The sequence below is a fragment of the Pseudorca crassidens genome, chromosome 16 (assembly GCF_039906515.1).
Source record: "Pseudorca crassidens isolate mPseCra1 chromosome 16, mPseCra1.hap1, whole genome shotgun sequence".
In the NCBI taxonomy this organism is placed as follows: Eukaryota; Metazoa; Chordata; class Mammalia; order Artiodactyla; family Delphinidae; genus Pseudorca; species Pseudorca crassidens.
The window spans coordinates 64018149-64032468 of record NC_090311.1 but is presented as its reverse complement, the minus strand read 5'-3'; the positions used below and the strand labels follow the sequence as shown (position 1 = coordinate 64032468).

The following is a 14320-nucleotide window of genomic DNA, read 5'->3' as shown; positions in this document are numbered from 1 at the left end:
GAAAGACGGGGATCCGATATGAGTTAAAAGCATAGTAGGAACATTTAAATAAACCATTCGCCCATTCGTTTCCCTCCATTTAAAAAAGCAGGGCAGGGAGGTGGGCAGGCCTCAGGGATGTTCCAGGCAGAGAAAGCAATAGGTATAAAGGTCTAAAGAGTGGAGAGCAGGGCACATCAAGGAACCAAGGTAGTTGTGAGTGGCTGAAACATGGGGTTGTAAGCATGGTGGTGGAGAGAAAATGAGGATAGAGAGATAAGTGGGGGGAGCACAGCATGAAGGGGCTTGTACCTAAAGGCCCAGCAATGGCAAAGAATGAGCTATCGCTACACACACAATACGGGTAAATATCACAGACGTAAGGTAAAGCGAAAGAAGCTACATGCAAAAGAATACATACTGTATGATTCCATTTACATGAAATTCAAAACTAGGCAAAACTAATCAATGATGATAAGATCCAAAAATGGGAGAGGGTGCTGACACTGAACAGGATATGACTGAACAGGACATGGACTTTCCCTGGGGTGGTGGAAGTGTTCTACATCTTCATCTGGGCAGTGGTTAAACTGGTTATATGTGGACAAAAATTTATCAGGTTTACACTTATGATTTGTTCACATTGCCTTAATGAAAAAGGGGAGGGACTTCCCTGGTGGCCCAGTGATTAGGATTCTATGCTTCCACTGCAGGGGGCCTGGCTTCAATCCTTGGTCAGGGAACTAATATCCTGAAAGCCATGTGTCGTGGCCAAGAAAAAGGAGGAGGGTCAAATGAGCAGAAATAATAGTTAAGTATCTAACAAAAGATGACTTCATACATTGGAAAATGACTTGTGTATACAAATCAAAGGGATCAGTGATTTCTATAGAAAATTAAGAGATTTACGATAAGGTAAAAAATTTTTTTAATGAAGAGGGGTTGGGTCTTACCATTTGTGAAATATGGAGTTATAGACAGGTCTTAATCATAATATTTTCCTTATAGAAAAATCACATGTATACACATACTATACACATACCTATAGTATACACATATAGTAAACATAGTCATCAAATTTAAGATCGTATTACCTACCCTGAGGGTAAAATCAGGGTAGGAATACACAAGAGATTTCAACTGCACTGGTAAAGTTTTAAGCTGTGTGATACACACATGGGCATTTGTTATAGTATTCTTTGTACTGTTTTATACATATTAAATCTTTCATTTCTTACCATAACTAGAAAGAAAGACCACTATTTGCAGTGTGAAGCAATTAAAGGAGTCCTGTAAGGATTCAGGCATGAAATGATAGTGGCTTACCTACCGCAGTGGCTCTGAGGATGGAGGGAAGAGGACCTATGGGAGAGAGATGCGGAAGGCAAATCACCAGCATTTGGTAGTCAATCAGATGTAGATGTGAGGCAGAGGAAGGAGACAGGTTTTTGCCTGACCAACTGAATGAATGGTGGTGCCATTTATTGAGATGGGGAAACATAGAAAAATGAGCATGATTTTAAGAGGTGAGAGGAGGATGAATAACAAGTCCAGTTTTTCACAGAGTGACTTTGAATTGTCTCCAAAAGGAGATTTCCAAGAAGCAGGTGAAGCTACAGTCTGAAACTGAGGAATGAGAACTGAGTTAAGGATAGATTGGAGAGCCATCAACAAGTAGCTGATGATTGAAACCACAGACTTGGACAAAACTCCAGAGAAAAAATGGGGAGTAAACCCAGAAGAGAGTTTAGAAGGGAACCTTAGGACAGAAGGGAAGGAAGTCACAAAGGAGACAGAAAGAGCAGCCCAAGAAGTAGAAGGAAAAGCATAAGGGCGTACGTATCCTGGTAGCTAAGAAAAAGGAGTGTCAGGAAGGTAAGCATGGGGCTTCCCTAGTGGCGCAGTGGTTGGGAGTCCGCCTGCCGATGCAGGGGACACGGGTTTGTGCCCCGGTCCAGGAAGATCCCACATGCCGCGGAGCAGCTGGGCCCGTGAGCCATGGCCGCTGAGCCTGCGCGTCCGGAGCCTGTGCTCCGCAACGGGAGAGGCCACAACAGTGAGAGGCCTGCGTACCGCAAAAAAAAAAAAAAAAAAAAAGGTGATCATGGTCAATAGTGCCAAATTCTGATGCAAGCTCAGGGAAGGTAAGGACTGCAATGTAGGCCATTGAATTTGGCAGCCAGGAAGTCCTTAGTGACTATTACAAAAACTGTTTCCTAGAAAGGTGAGGAGGAAGACTGGGATAAATTGAAAAGGGCAAAAGGGAAGTAGAGATACCAACTGTGGACTTCTTTTTCAGGAAGTTTGGCTCTAAAGGGAAGGCAAGAGATAGGGAAGGAGCAGGAGGGCAACAGGTTAAGGAAGGATTATTGGTTTGCTTGTATTTTTTCAAGCTGAGATACACAAAAGCATTTATGCATAAATTTATGATCATGAAATGTAAAATATGATAAAGAAAAAACAAATGTGCGAATATATTATTATATAATATATATGGACCTATCCAGGTCTTCAAAATGAAGAAAACACAGCAAGGTTCTCATCAAGACAGCCACCTGGTTACAAACATATTTAAGTCATGTTAACATTTGAGAACTGGTGAAATAAAGCATAAACTGGGCAGATTTGAAACCATGAAGCAGAACATTATAGCAGAAAGATAAATGAATATCAAATGACTACTGTTAGAAAGATAGACCTTACTCAATTCCCTCCTCACCTTCCATCTGATAGTGCAAAAATATTCTTTGGCATTGAATGAAAGAATAATTTTGAGTGTAAATAGATAAAAGAAAATGAAGTTACTATTAAAGCCATCTTAGATCTCTATGCTCTACATTTTCATGAGAAACAGCCATTATTAAATACTTACCAGCTTTGGAGTTTTCAGGATGCTTGTCAGGGTGACATTCCAGGGCCCTGACCTTAAATTCTGCCAGGATTTGTTCAGCCTAAAAGAAAAATCAATGTTTAAAATAAGGAATCCAGGGCTCCCCTGGTGGCGCAGTGGTTGAGAGTCCACCTGCCGATGCAGGGGACACGGGTTCGTGCCCCGGTCCGGGAAGATCCCACATGCCGGGGAGCGGCTGGGCCCGTGAGCCACGGCCGCTGAGCCTGCGCTTCCGGAGCCTGTGCTCCGCAACGGGAGAAGCCACAACAGTGAGAGGCCCGCGTCCCGCAAAATAAATAAATAAATAAATAAATAAAATAAGGAATCCAATTTGAATGGAATGAAGGAAGAAGTTGGGTGTCAGTTTTTCCCAAAAAAGCCATGATCACCCAACTTTTTATTTTGATCCCTATATTTGTATTTTGACTTTTTACTCTTAAGAAATTATTTTCTCAATAACAAAATTCAGAAAGTATCCAGTAAAAGTTCCTATTCAAATAGTAGTCTGTGATGACAATTAAACTTGCTACTGTATTTAGATGATGGCCCAAGACATCTATGAGTTCAAATGTCAAAAATGGTCAGATAGGTTTATCCTAAGAATATATGAAAGGTGAGTTTACACATCCGAGTTCTTCTAAGGATGCTTAGCCACCAACCATTATTCAAGATGACTATCCAGGGACTTCCTTGGCATTCCAGTGATTAAGACTCTGAGCTTCCTTTGCAGGGGGCATGGGTTCAATCCCTGGTCGGGGAACTAAGATCCTGCATGCCATGTGATGTGGCCAAAAAAATTAAATTTAATTAAATTTTAAAAAATCAATTTAAAAAAAAGACTATCCAGTTTATAAATTACCCATTATAAAGTTCTTTCTGTCTGCCTTTTGGCCCTTTTCTTTTTTATTAAGAATTTCACAGTTGGGAATTAGGAGGTTAGATAAATGTAGTCAAAAGGTACAAACTTCCAGTTATAAAATAAGTACTAGAGATGCAATGTACAACATGATAAATATAATTAACACTACTGTATGTTATATATGAAGGGTGTTAAGAAAGTAAATCCTAAGAGTTCTCATCAGAAGGAAAAAAATTTCTATTTCTTTAATTTCATACTTATGTAGATGATGGATGTTCAATAAACTTACTGTGGTAATCATTTCATGATGTATGTAAGTCAAATACTATGCTGTACACTTCAAACTTATACAGTGCTATATGTCAATTATATCTCAATAAAATTGGAAGGAAAATTTTTTCACAATTTTTAAAAAAAGGATAAACCTGATAATTTTGTTACCAATAAACAGTTTGGTTAGAGATTTTGATTGGGAAAACAGAAACTTCAACCCAAACTAAAATGAGATTTGAGGGCCATTTATGATTTTATTTGATTTCACTCACCCATCTAATCCTTATTATCATGAATTATCAAGACTTGACTTCATTAATTATAATTGCAATGTCAACAGCAGGATACAACAGTGGTTATGTGGCTCTTGGATTCTGATTACTTTGTTTTAAATCCCAGTTCTGCCCTGAGATTTTAGGCAAGTTGTGTAATTTCTATGTGCCTAGGTTCCCTCATCTTTACGTTTCATGAATAAGTCGAGCACTTAACACAAAGCCCAATCACAGTAAGAACTCAATAATAGTAGCTATTATTAAATGTCAGTGGTTAAGTAACTTGAACTCATTTAGCTTATTACTATTACTCAGAAGCTGAGTTTTTTGTTAACTAAGCAGATGGAATTCGAATCTAATAATCGTAACCACTGTTTTATGTGGCCGAATTCTTCAGACTTAGGGACCTATTATCAAGTACTATATTTACTATACATGAATTAATGAAAGCAAATTGCCTCTTGTTTGAGAAATGAATTCTCAAGCAGTTCAGCTCAGTATTGTCAGAAGATTCATGGGAAAAACATTTTTATCAGCTCCACGTCATCCTTAATCAATCCTCATAAAAAAATCTTCACTTTTACAATCAAAGACAGGCTGTATTAGATATGAGTATGTTTAAAGCCCAGACTGATATCTCTACTCTTTTCCATGTTAAGCATGTACCGGGAAACACTTGGAATAACAGGAAGAGAAATATTTCCTAGTAAGAGCTGTAATTAATTATGTTTCCTCTTCCTGGGTGCTCCCTTTACCCCTTAGTCACCATAACCTGCTAATAGAATGAAGAAAATTGAGATTGGGGCTTGTTTTTATATTTTAAAAATTTTAAAGAATCTAGTAGTAAGCTTTTTTTTTTTTTTTTTTTTTTTTTGCGGTACGCGGACCTCTCACTGTCTTGGCCTCTCCTGTTGCGGAGCACAGGCTCCGGATGCGCAGGCTCCGCGGCATGTGGGATCTTCCCGGACCGGGGCACGACCCCGTGTCCCCTGCATCAGCAGGCGGACTGTCAACCACTGTGCCACCAGGGAAGCCGTAGTAGTAAGCATTTTTAATTAACAAGTAATTTATGAATACTCACGAACTCTCTTTGAAAAAATTTCTATCAATACAGAATTTTTTTAAAAAAACCTTTACTCCTTTTCCCCTAAGATAACAGAATCCTTCAAGACACATTTTCACACACTTATATACATATTTATGTATATATTTTGGGGGGATTTAATAATACAAATGGATAAAATTATACCTATCTATCAAAGGTAGAAAGTTTGGGGTTTTTGTTTTATTTTTTAATTCCTATCCCATCTTTAAAAATTAAGAATAATCCATATCTGTCTTTCATTGCTTTTCATAGTTTTATTGTCACAAAGTTTATTACAAATCTCCTATGTACGGCTGGTTCTGGGTAAACTAACCAGTAAAGAGGCTTAGTTTGTCTTGGGCATGTTCTATTTATCTCCTGGCATCACCACCCTAAGTGTGGCCCATGGACAAGTGAGGCTCTCCATGTCAAGGTCCTCTGAATCTTGCCTTCCAGACCCAATGTCCAATGGTCTGGAAAGCTGCCTACCCTATTGGCCAATAAATATACAAAAAAGTTTCAACTTTACACATAATTAAATAAATCAACACATCCATGGGATGATCATGACCAGTGTCACTGAGGGTGCAAAGAAATGAACTCTCTCATGCTTTCCTGGTGAGGACGTAAATGGTTCACATTTTCTGGAAATCAATTGCGATATACACATATATAAAAATCCTTGGGAATTCCCTGGCGGTCCAGTGGTTAGGACTCCACGCTTTCACTGCTGAGGGCCCAGGTTCGATGCCTGGTTGGGGAACTAAGAGCCCACAAGACAGGTAGCACGGCCAAGAAAATAAATTTTAAAAAATTTTTTAATCCTGTAATTTTTTTCATACTCTTTAGTTCAACAATTTCAATTCTAGGAATTTGGCTAAGAGGATAATCAGAGGTAGGAAATGGATTTAGTTATAAGAAAGTTCAATGAATTAAAAGTTGTACACTTTAGGGCTTCCCTGGTGATGCAGTGGTTAAGAATCCACCTGACAGGGCTTCCCTGGTGGCACATTGGTTGAGAGTCCGCCTGCCGATGCAGGGGACACAGGTTCATGCCCTAGTCCAGGAAGATCCCACATGCCGCGGAGCGGCTGGGCCCGTGAGCCACAACTACTGAGCCTGCACTCTAGAGCCGGCGAGCCACAACTACTGAGCCCACGTGCCACAAATACGGAAACCTGTGCACCTAGAACCCATGCTCTGCAACAAGAGAAGCCACCGCAATGAGAAGCCTGCACACCGCAACAAAGAGTAGCCCCTGCTTGCCGCAACTAGAGAAAACCCACACGCAGCAACAAAGACCCAATGCAGCCAAAAATAAATTCATTAAGTAATTAAATTAAAAAGTTATACATTTTAAACAAAAACCTATGTGCCTAGTAATAGGATATTTGTTAACGTTAATTGTAATATAGCTTTAAGATGGGATATTTTGCAGTCATTAAAAAAATCATCTTTTAGTAGAAGACAATAATCTGAGAAATTTTATATAATGCATTCTATGAGAAAAGGTAAGCTACAAAGTATTATGTACGATATAAAACCTTAATGTTTTCTCAAAAGGAATTACATAACATGTGAATATGTAAAATAAAGATAATGATAATAATAGCTAAGATTTATTGAGACCTACTCTGTGCCAGGCACTGTTCTAAGTACTTTATATATAGCATCTCATTTAATTCCCACAGCAATTCTATGAGGTGGGTACTATTATTATTCCCATTTTGCAGATTAGGAAACCAAGACATAGGAAAGTTAAGTAATTTTCCCAAAGTCACAGAGCTACTAAGTGGCAAAGCCAGGATTTCAACTCAGACAGTCTGACTCCAAACACATACAAAAAAATATATATAGGGCTTCCCTGGTGGCGCAGTGGTTGAGAGTCCGCCTGCCGATGCGGGGGACACAGGTTCGTGCCCCGGTCCGGGAGGATCCCACATGCCACAGAGCGGCTGTGCCCGTGAGCCATGGCCGCTGGGCCTGCGCGTCCGGAGCCTGTTGCTCCGCGGCGGGAGGGGCCGCGGCGGTGGCAGGCCCATGTACCGCAAAAAAAAAAAAAAAATATATATATATATATATTTATACATATACACATGTACTTATTACATAATACATAAATACAGCATATATGTACGCATAATTGGCATGCCTATGTCATACTCCCAAACATTAAGCATTTTTCTCTGTGCTCTCTTCATACTCCTCATTTCTTTATTGAACATACATTAATTTTAGAAATTAAATTTTAAAACTTAAAAACTTATCTTTTCCATATCCTAATAGCACAGTATTTTGCTCTGTGCCAGGAAATACTCATGTGCAATAAGGAGTAATTTGATTCCCACTTGAACAGATCTTCTCCAGCTTTTCCCTGGCCACACAAATGCCCTCTGACTCTCCCTCCATGCATTTAAATTTTAACCAAGTAAGATCGTTTCATGCCCCATCTCTTCTCTGAAGTCTTCTCAGATATTCTTTCCTTAATTCCTGTTGCACTTATAAACAGTACCGCACAGCACAGTACTTATTTGTCCTGGAATTGTTTCCTGTGTATGAGCTTTGATTCTTCGACTGGATGCCAATTTCCTTATACACTCGCACCATGTCTCACTTTTTTGTTTTGTTCTCCCCCCATCACGTCTAGTACTGGACCAATGCCAAGTGTTGAATGAATACTTGATTATAGACTGACAGATATTCTTCAAATAACATGACTGTAGTGTAATAGGAGCATTCTGAAAATGTGATTTATTCATTAAAAGAATACATTGATTCATGTGCTGGAAATGTATATGCTACAGAATATGTTGCAGAAAAGACAAGACCCATTTTAATAAGTGGGTTAACATCCATCATTTCGATTTACTTAGTTTGAAACTGGATTTTTCCCACAAAACGCCCGATATTAGTAATATCCCTGAAATAGATTTCATGAGAGATCATCTTACATCATTCTAATGAAATGATAATTAATTAACATGAGCTATAGAAGTGATTTGAGCCATAAAATATACAATGGTAATACTGGGTTAAAATCCATAAAATACAATAACTATCTATTAATCCACAGTGACAAAAATAGTTGAATAAGTAAGTAAATGTGGGAGAAGGGGTAGCTTTTCTTTACAGAAGAATTCCAAGTAATAAATGTAAACGGATGAGGAAAATAGAAAGTCACCATTAGGCAAACACCATAACAGTAACTCTTATAGGCAAGATTCCCTAAAGGATGCTAAAATCAGTGGGTGAACGTTTGAGGAGAAACACTGTGGTCTCAAAGAACTGTCACCAATATATTTGTTAACTACAAAAGGGAAAATAGTAACCCTACACTGCAAAAACCTGGCAGAAGAAAACTGACAGACACATCTTAACCAAATGATCAAGGTTAATAAGACATATTACATCAGGTACCCCTGAAATGATGCACTGGGAAAGGCACACCATCACTTCTGTGGTGTTCTTTCCAAAAACACATAAACTCACTCTAATCATGGGAAAAGATCAAGCAAAGCAAAATTGAGGGACATTCTACAAAACAACTCACCACTACTCTTCAAAGTGTCCAGGTCTTGAAAGACAAGGAAGATATGAAAAACTGTCATTTTGGAGGAAATTAAGGGAACCAGACAACTAAGTACAATAAAGGATCCTGGCTTGGATCTTGGAAGAGAAAAAGGGCATTAGTAGAAAAATTGATGAAATTGAAAGGAGCCCTATACTTTAGGTCAGGGGTTGACTAACTCTGGCCCACAGCCCACGTCTGGCCTACCACATGTTGTTTTTTCTTTGTTGTTTTTTTTGGGTTTTGTTTTGTTTTTGTTTTTTTGTGTTTGCTGTGCGCGGGCCTCTCACTGTTGTGGCCTCTCCCGTTGCGGAGCACAGGCTCCGGACGCGCAGGCTCAGCGGCCATGGCTCACGGGCCTAGCGGCTCCGTGGCATGTAGGATGTTCCCAGGCTGGGGCACGAACCCGTGTCCCCTGCATCGGCAGGCAGACTCTCAACCACTGCGCCACCAGGGAAGCCCCCACCTGTTTTTAAAATAAAGTTTTATTGGAAGACAGCCATGGTCATTCATTTACATGTTATCTATAGCTACTTTCTCACAATGGCCAAATTGAGTGGTTGTGGCAGAGACCATAAATCCTGCAAAATCTAAAATATTTGCTATCTCAGGGTCAGCACCAAGAGGACACACACAGGGACTTCCGTGGCGGTCCAGCAGTTAAGACTCTGCGTTCCCAATGCAGGGGACATGGGTTCGATCCCTGGTCAGGGAACAAAGATCCCGCTTGCCACACACGCAAAAAAAAAAAAAAAAAAAGACAAGCAGGACACCTGGGTTTAAGGAAGTACTCACTCTCTCTCAGGTCTCTGCACTTGCAGAAACCCTGAGAGTTAGTGCCTCCTTAAATTTTGCATCATAAGCACTCTGCTTGCCTCATCCTAGTGCTGACCCTGTCTATCTGGTCCTTTACAAAAAATGCTTGATGACCACTGGTTGAGTTAATACTATTGTACCAATGTTAATTTTCTGATTTTGATAATGGTACTACCATTAAATATGATGTTAACATTAAGGAAGCTGGGTGAAGTGTATACAAGAACTCTATTATGTTTGCAACTTTTCTGTAAGCCAAAAATTATTCCAGTATAGATGGCGCACAGAGGATTTTTGGAGCAGAGAAACTACTCTCTATGATACACTATGATAAGGTGGATAAATGTCATTATACACTTGTCCAAACCCACAGAAAGTACAAACCCAAGAGTGAACCATAATGTAAACTATAGACTTTGGGTGATGATGATGTGTCAATGTAGGTTCATCAGTTGTAACTCTGGTGGGAATGTGGATAATGGGAGAAGCTATGCATCAGTGGAGGGGGCAGGTATATAGGAAATCTCTGTATCTTGCCCTCCATTTTGCTATGAACCTAAAATTGCTCTTCAAAAACTTCTATTAAAAATCATTTCAAAATAAAATATTTTAAAAATAATGCGAATTATAGAATAGAATGGGGACTTCCCTGGTGGTGCAGTGGTTAAGAATCCGCCTGCCAATGCAGGGGACACAGGTTCGAGCCCTGGAAGATCCCACATGCCTCGGAGCAACTAAGCCCGTGAACCACAACTACTGAGCCTGTGCTCTAGAGCCCGCGAGCTACAACTACTGAAGCCTGCACACCTAGAGCCCGTGCTCTGCAACAAGAGAAGCCACTGCAATGAGAAGCTCGTGCACCACAAGGAAGAGTAGCCCCCTCCTGCAGCAACTAGAGAGAGCCCATGCGCAGCAACGAAGACCCAACGCAGCCAAAAATAAATTAATTAATTGATTTTAAAAAAATAGAATAGAATGAATTTATGAAGTTCCAAGTGTACAGTATTACTGTGAGGCCAAAACAACTCCCTCAACCACGACAACTTACTATATGCCAGGCACCATTCTAAGCACCTTATGTATCATGTCTCATTTAATCCCAACAACACCTCCATGAGGTGAGTACTATTATTATCCCCATTTGCAGATTAGGAAACCCAGCCATAGGAAAGTGAAATAATTTTCCCAAGGTCACATAGCCAATAAATGGTTAAGATTTAAACCCAAGTGGTCTGAAGTCAATAAGAAAGAGAACTAGAAAAAAAATAGGTGTTTCTATTTATTGAGTTTATGCTCAGTTTTCAAGTCCATGAAATCTTGAAATGAGAAAGTCTTATTACTACTGAAATGTTGACCAGATATTAAAAAATTAATTAAGATCCACACCCAAGAGGCTGCCTTACACCACTAGTGTGTGGTATATGCATCAATAAGGACTTCAGAAGATTTCATAGCATGCGTCTATGTAAAATCTGATTTAGGGAGAAAGAGCTAACTGATTTGGGCTCAAATTTCAGTAAATGTTTTTGAACAGGGGGTATTTGTTTCCTACTCAGCAGCATGGAAATCCTCCCATGGCCTCATATATGTCATTTAATTAATTTCCAACACACGCTTTAAAATGTAAGAACTGTATACTAAAGCAAAGAATTATGTGTGTATCTAACTCAATTGTTGTAAGTGGAATCAAAATATCAAGCTGCTTTGAAATTATAACTGCTAAATTGCTCTTGGATAGGAACAGTTCTGGTTAATTTTTTTAGAGCATCAGATCAAGGAATATTTGAAGTAAAGAAAATCCATGCAACACAATTTAAGTAAAGGAAATGTCATAGTAATACTCAAAAAAAGGCATTAAAATATTTTTCAGTGAGAAGGATACATATAAAAAGAGGGGAGAGGGGAATTCCCTGGAAGTCCAGTGGTCAGGACTCCGCCCTTCCACTGCAGGGGGCACGGGTTTGATCCCTGGTCAGGGAACTAAGATCCCGCAAGCCGAGCGGTGTGGCCAAAACAAACAAAAAAAAAGGTGGGGCACGGGGGAAGATATATATAAAAAGAATCGACAAAATTGTGACAGGTCATTGCATTTTAAATAAATGACTGTTACCTACACATGCTATGCCATTGACAGGATTAGTAAAATACATCCGGAAGAAGGAATGTCAAGACAATGCTTTTATTCTCCTTTTAATATATGCTACGGTATACACCGTAGTCTATTCAAGACTAATCTTTCTTTGTGGAAAGATTGAAAAGACAATAACATAACTACAAAAGACTGACTAAAGGGTCAAGAGATTTATTAAGGGGCTATTACAACCTTTATAACCTAGCATGACAATATTTTTTATAAATCCAAATCGTGAAACTTTTCAAATTAAATTATGTTCCTTTGATTCAGATAGTTCCTTCAAAAATTATCTGGCAAGAGTATAATCCAAAGTATGAATAACACACAATAAGCTTTCTCAGTTGCTCTAAGTGTGTTTAACTACAAGGAACCTAAGATAACTTCCTCAGGGTGACGAAATTAGAGATAATCCCTTGTGTCCAATATTATTCTATTCTCCAAACAAAATGAAGTACATTTTATTACTTAACTCCAGCCTTATGAAACAGATGAATAGAAAAATAATTTGCTTTAAAATATTTTAATATTAATGGCTATATTTTAGTAATAAAATAAAATAAATATTTTAATACTTGTTATATAAATATAAAATAATATGAACATATTTAATAATATAATTGAAATATATTTCATATTCATCTCAATATTTAAAATATTAAAAAACTGTAAATAAATGAAATGTTTAACAATAAGAGAATAACCAATTGTGGTACAATAGTAAAATGAAATATGCAATCATTAACACATATATGAAGAATCTTTAGTAGCCTGGAGAAATCCTTGTTATAATGTTAACAGATAAAAAGCGAACTTGTCTTCAAAAATATATATATAGGAAAAAGACTGGTGATTAATATACCAGACATTAATAGTGTTACCCTTGGGAGGTAGAATTATAAATGAGCTTTCCATAATTTAAAAAACTTTTACAACCTTTATAATTATCTACGGGGACCTTTAAAAACATTGTTCCATTATAGATCAAGTGAACAATTATAGAGTTTTCACACATTTTGTTTCAGAAGCCAGACTTTAAAGAAGTAATTCCTCTCACACAATTTGAAATATTAACATAAAACGATGTTTCTTGGTTTATATAATTTAACTACTCACATAAAAGTACATATTTTAATAAAAGATTTTAAAATCACTAATTGCTAGAAAATTACATCTCATCTCAATTACAGTGTAAATTGCCATAATAAAGAAATAGCTTATGTATACTATGAAACACGCCAATAGCAATTAGAATTAAATTTCAAATATGTATTTTTAGTATATTTGAAATAGAGTCTATGGCCATGTGACAGAATACACATATTCAATCAGAAGCTTCCATAAAACTGAAAAAGGACATTATTCAAGTAAAGACCCAGCACATATTTAAGTCCTTAACTTTCTCTGAGCCAAAAGTGCTTTAAAATAATACAAGATTAGATTTTTAGGCAACGTAAGTTCCAAATTAAAACCTTAAATAAAAACTTGAAATACTGTTGTGAAAAAGAACGGCATTATTCACTGCCTTACCGAAGACAGTTCATCACATCCCAGTAACGTGTAGTAATCTTCACTGTCTTCCAACCTGTAATTCAGTATCGCGTCCATTTAGATTACTAAATCAGCTTTTCTTCCCTCTGAAACAAGAGGCACAATGAACTGCGAATTAACAGGAAAAGCCCTATGAGGTCTGGTTTACAGCTGCGCGTTCCAAACGACAATAACTAGATTTAAGTCTGGCCACAGTCAACACACCAGATGTCATCCTAGACCTTTGTAAACTCTACCTTTCATTGGCTGTTTATACAAGAGAAAAGAATAGCCCACGAGCAGAACTGTTGCAGTGCTGCCTGGGATCTGTAGTTTGAATTTATGTAAGCGACGTAGATGAACCATTTCTCTCATGAGTCGACAAAGACTGTCCATTTTTACACACTGCCCAAATTGGCCATCTCTTCATCTCCTATATATTTTTATCTTTTTCCATTTTTTTTAAGGGATAGAAAAAAAATTGAAGCATTATGGTAAAATCTTAGGATTTGTTAAACATGAGTAGTAGGCGCTTTTCTGAGTGTTTACAGTATTTCATAAGTTTTAAAATAGTTTAAGAGTAGAAAGAAATAGACTAAGAAAGCAAGTTTGTATTCATTTGACAATCTATTCATTCAATAAATATTTATTGAGGACCTATTTTATATTCAGCACAATTGTAGAAAAAGGTGTGGTAAACAAGTCTCTGTTTTTAGGGAGCTTACATTCTGACAGAGGGAGGCAGACAAGACACATGCAAACAAAGAGGATTATTTAAAATAGTGATTTGTGTCACAAAGGAAATAAAATGTGCCAGTGGGAAGGAGAACTGTATGATGACTGGGGTCTGATCACTGTGCCATTTCTCCTGGGCTGGCTCTCTCCACACTCAGGAGTGTGTCTGGCCTAGGGTGGGTC

The 14320-nt window shown here is 38.1% G+C and overlaps 1 protein-coding gene across 1 annotated transcript in view; it reads right to left on the bottom strand.

The window, feature by feature from the left end:
• DNAJC12 (DnaJ heat shock protein family (Hsp40) member C12) overlaps nt 1-13664 on the bottom strand; it is a 33581-nt gene extending 19917 nt beyond the window's left edge. Inside the window, exons 1-2 of the mRNA XM_067710817.1 lie at nt 13403-13664; nt 2852-2930 (exon numbers count right to left, since the gene is read on the bottom strand). Of these exons, the coding sequence (XP_067566918.1) occupies nt 2852-2930; nt 13403-13480 (157 nt within the window). The 5' untranslated portion in view covers nt 13481-13664. The remainder of the gene's footprint in view (nt 1-2851; nt 2931-13402) is intronic.
• Nucleotides 13665-14320: the final 656 nt, after the last annotated feature.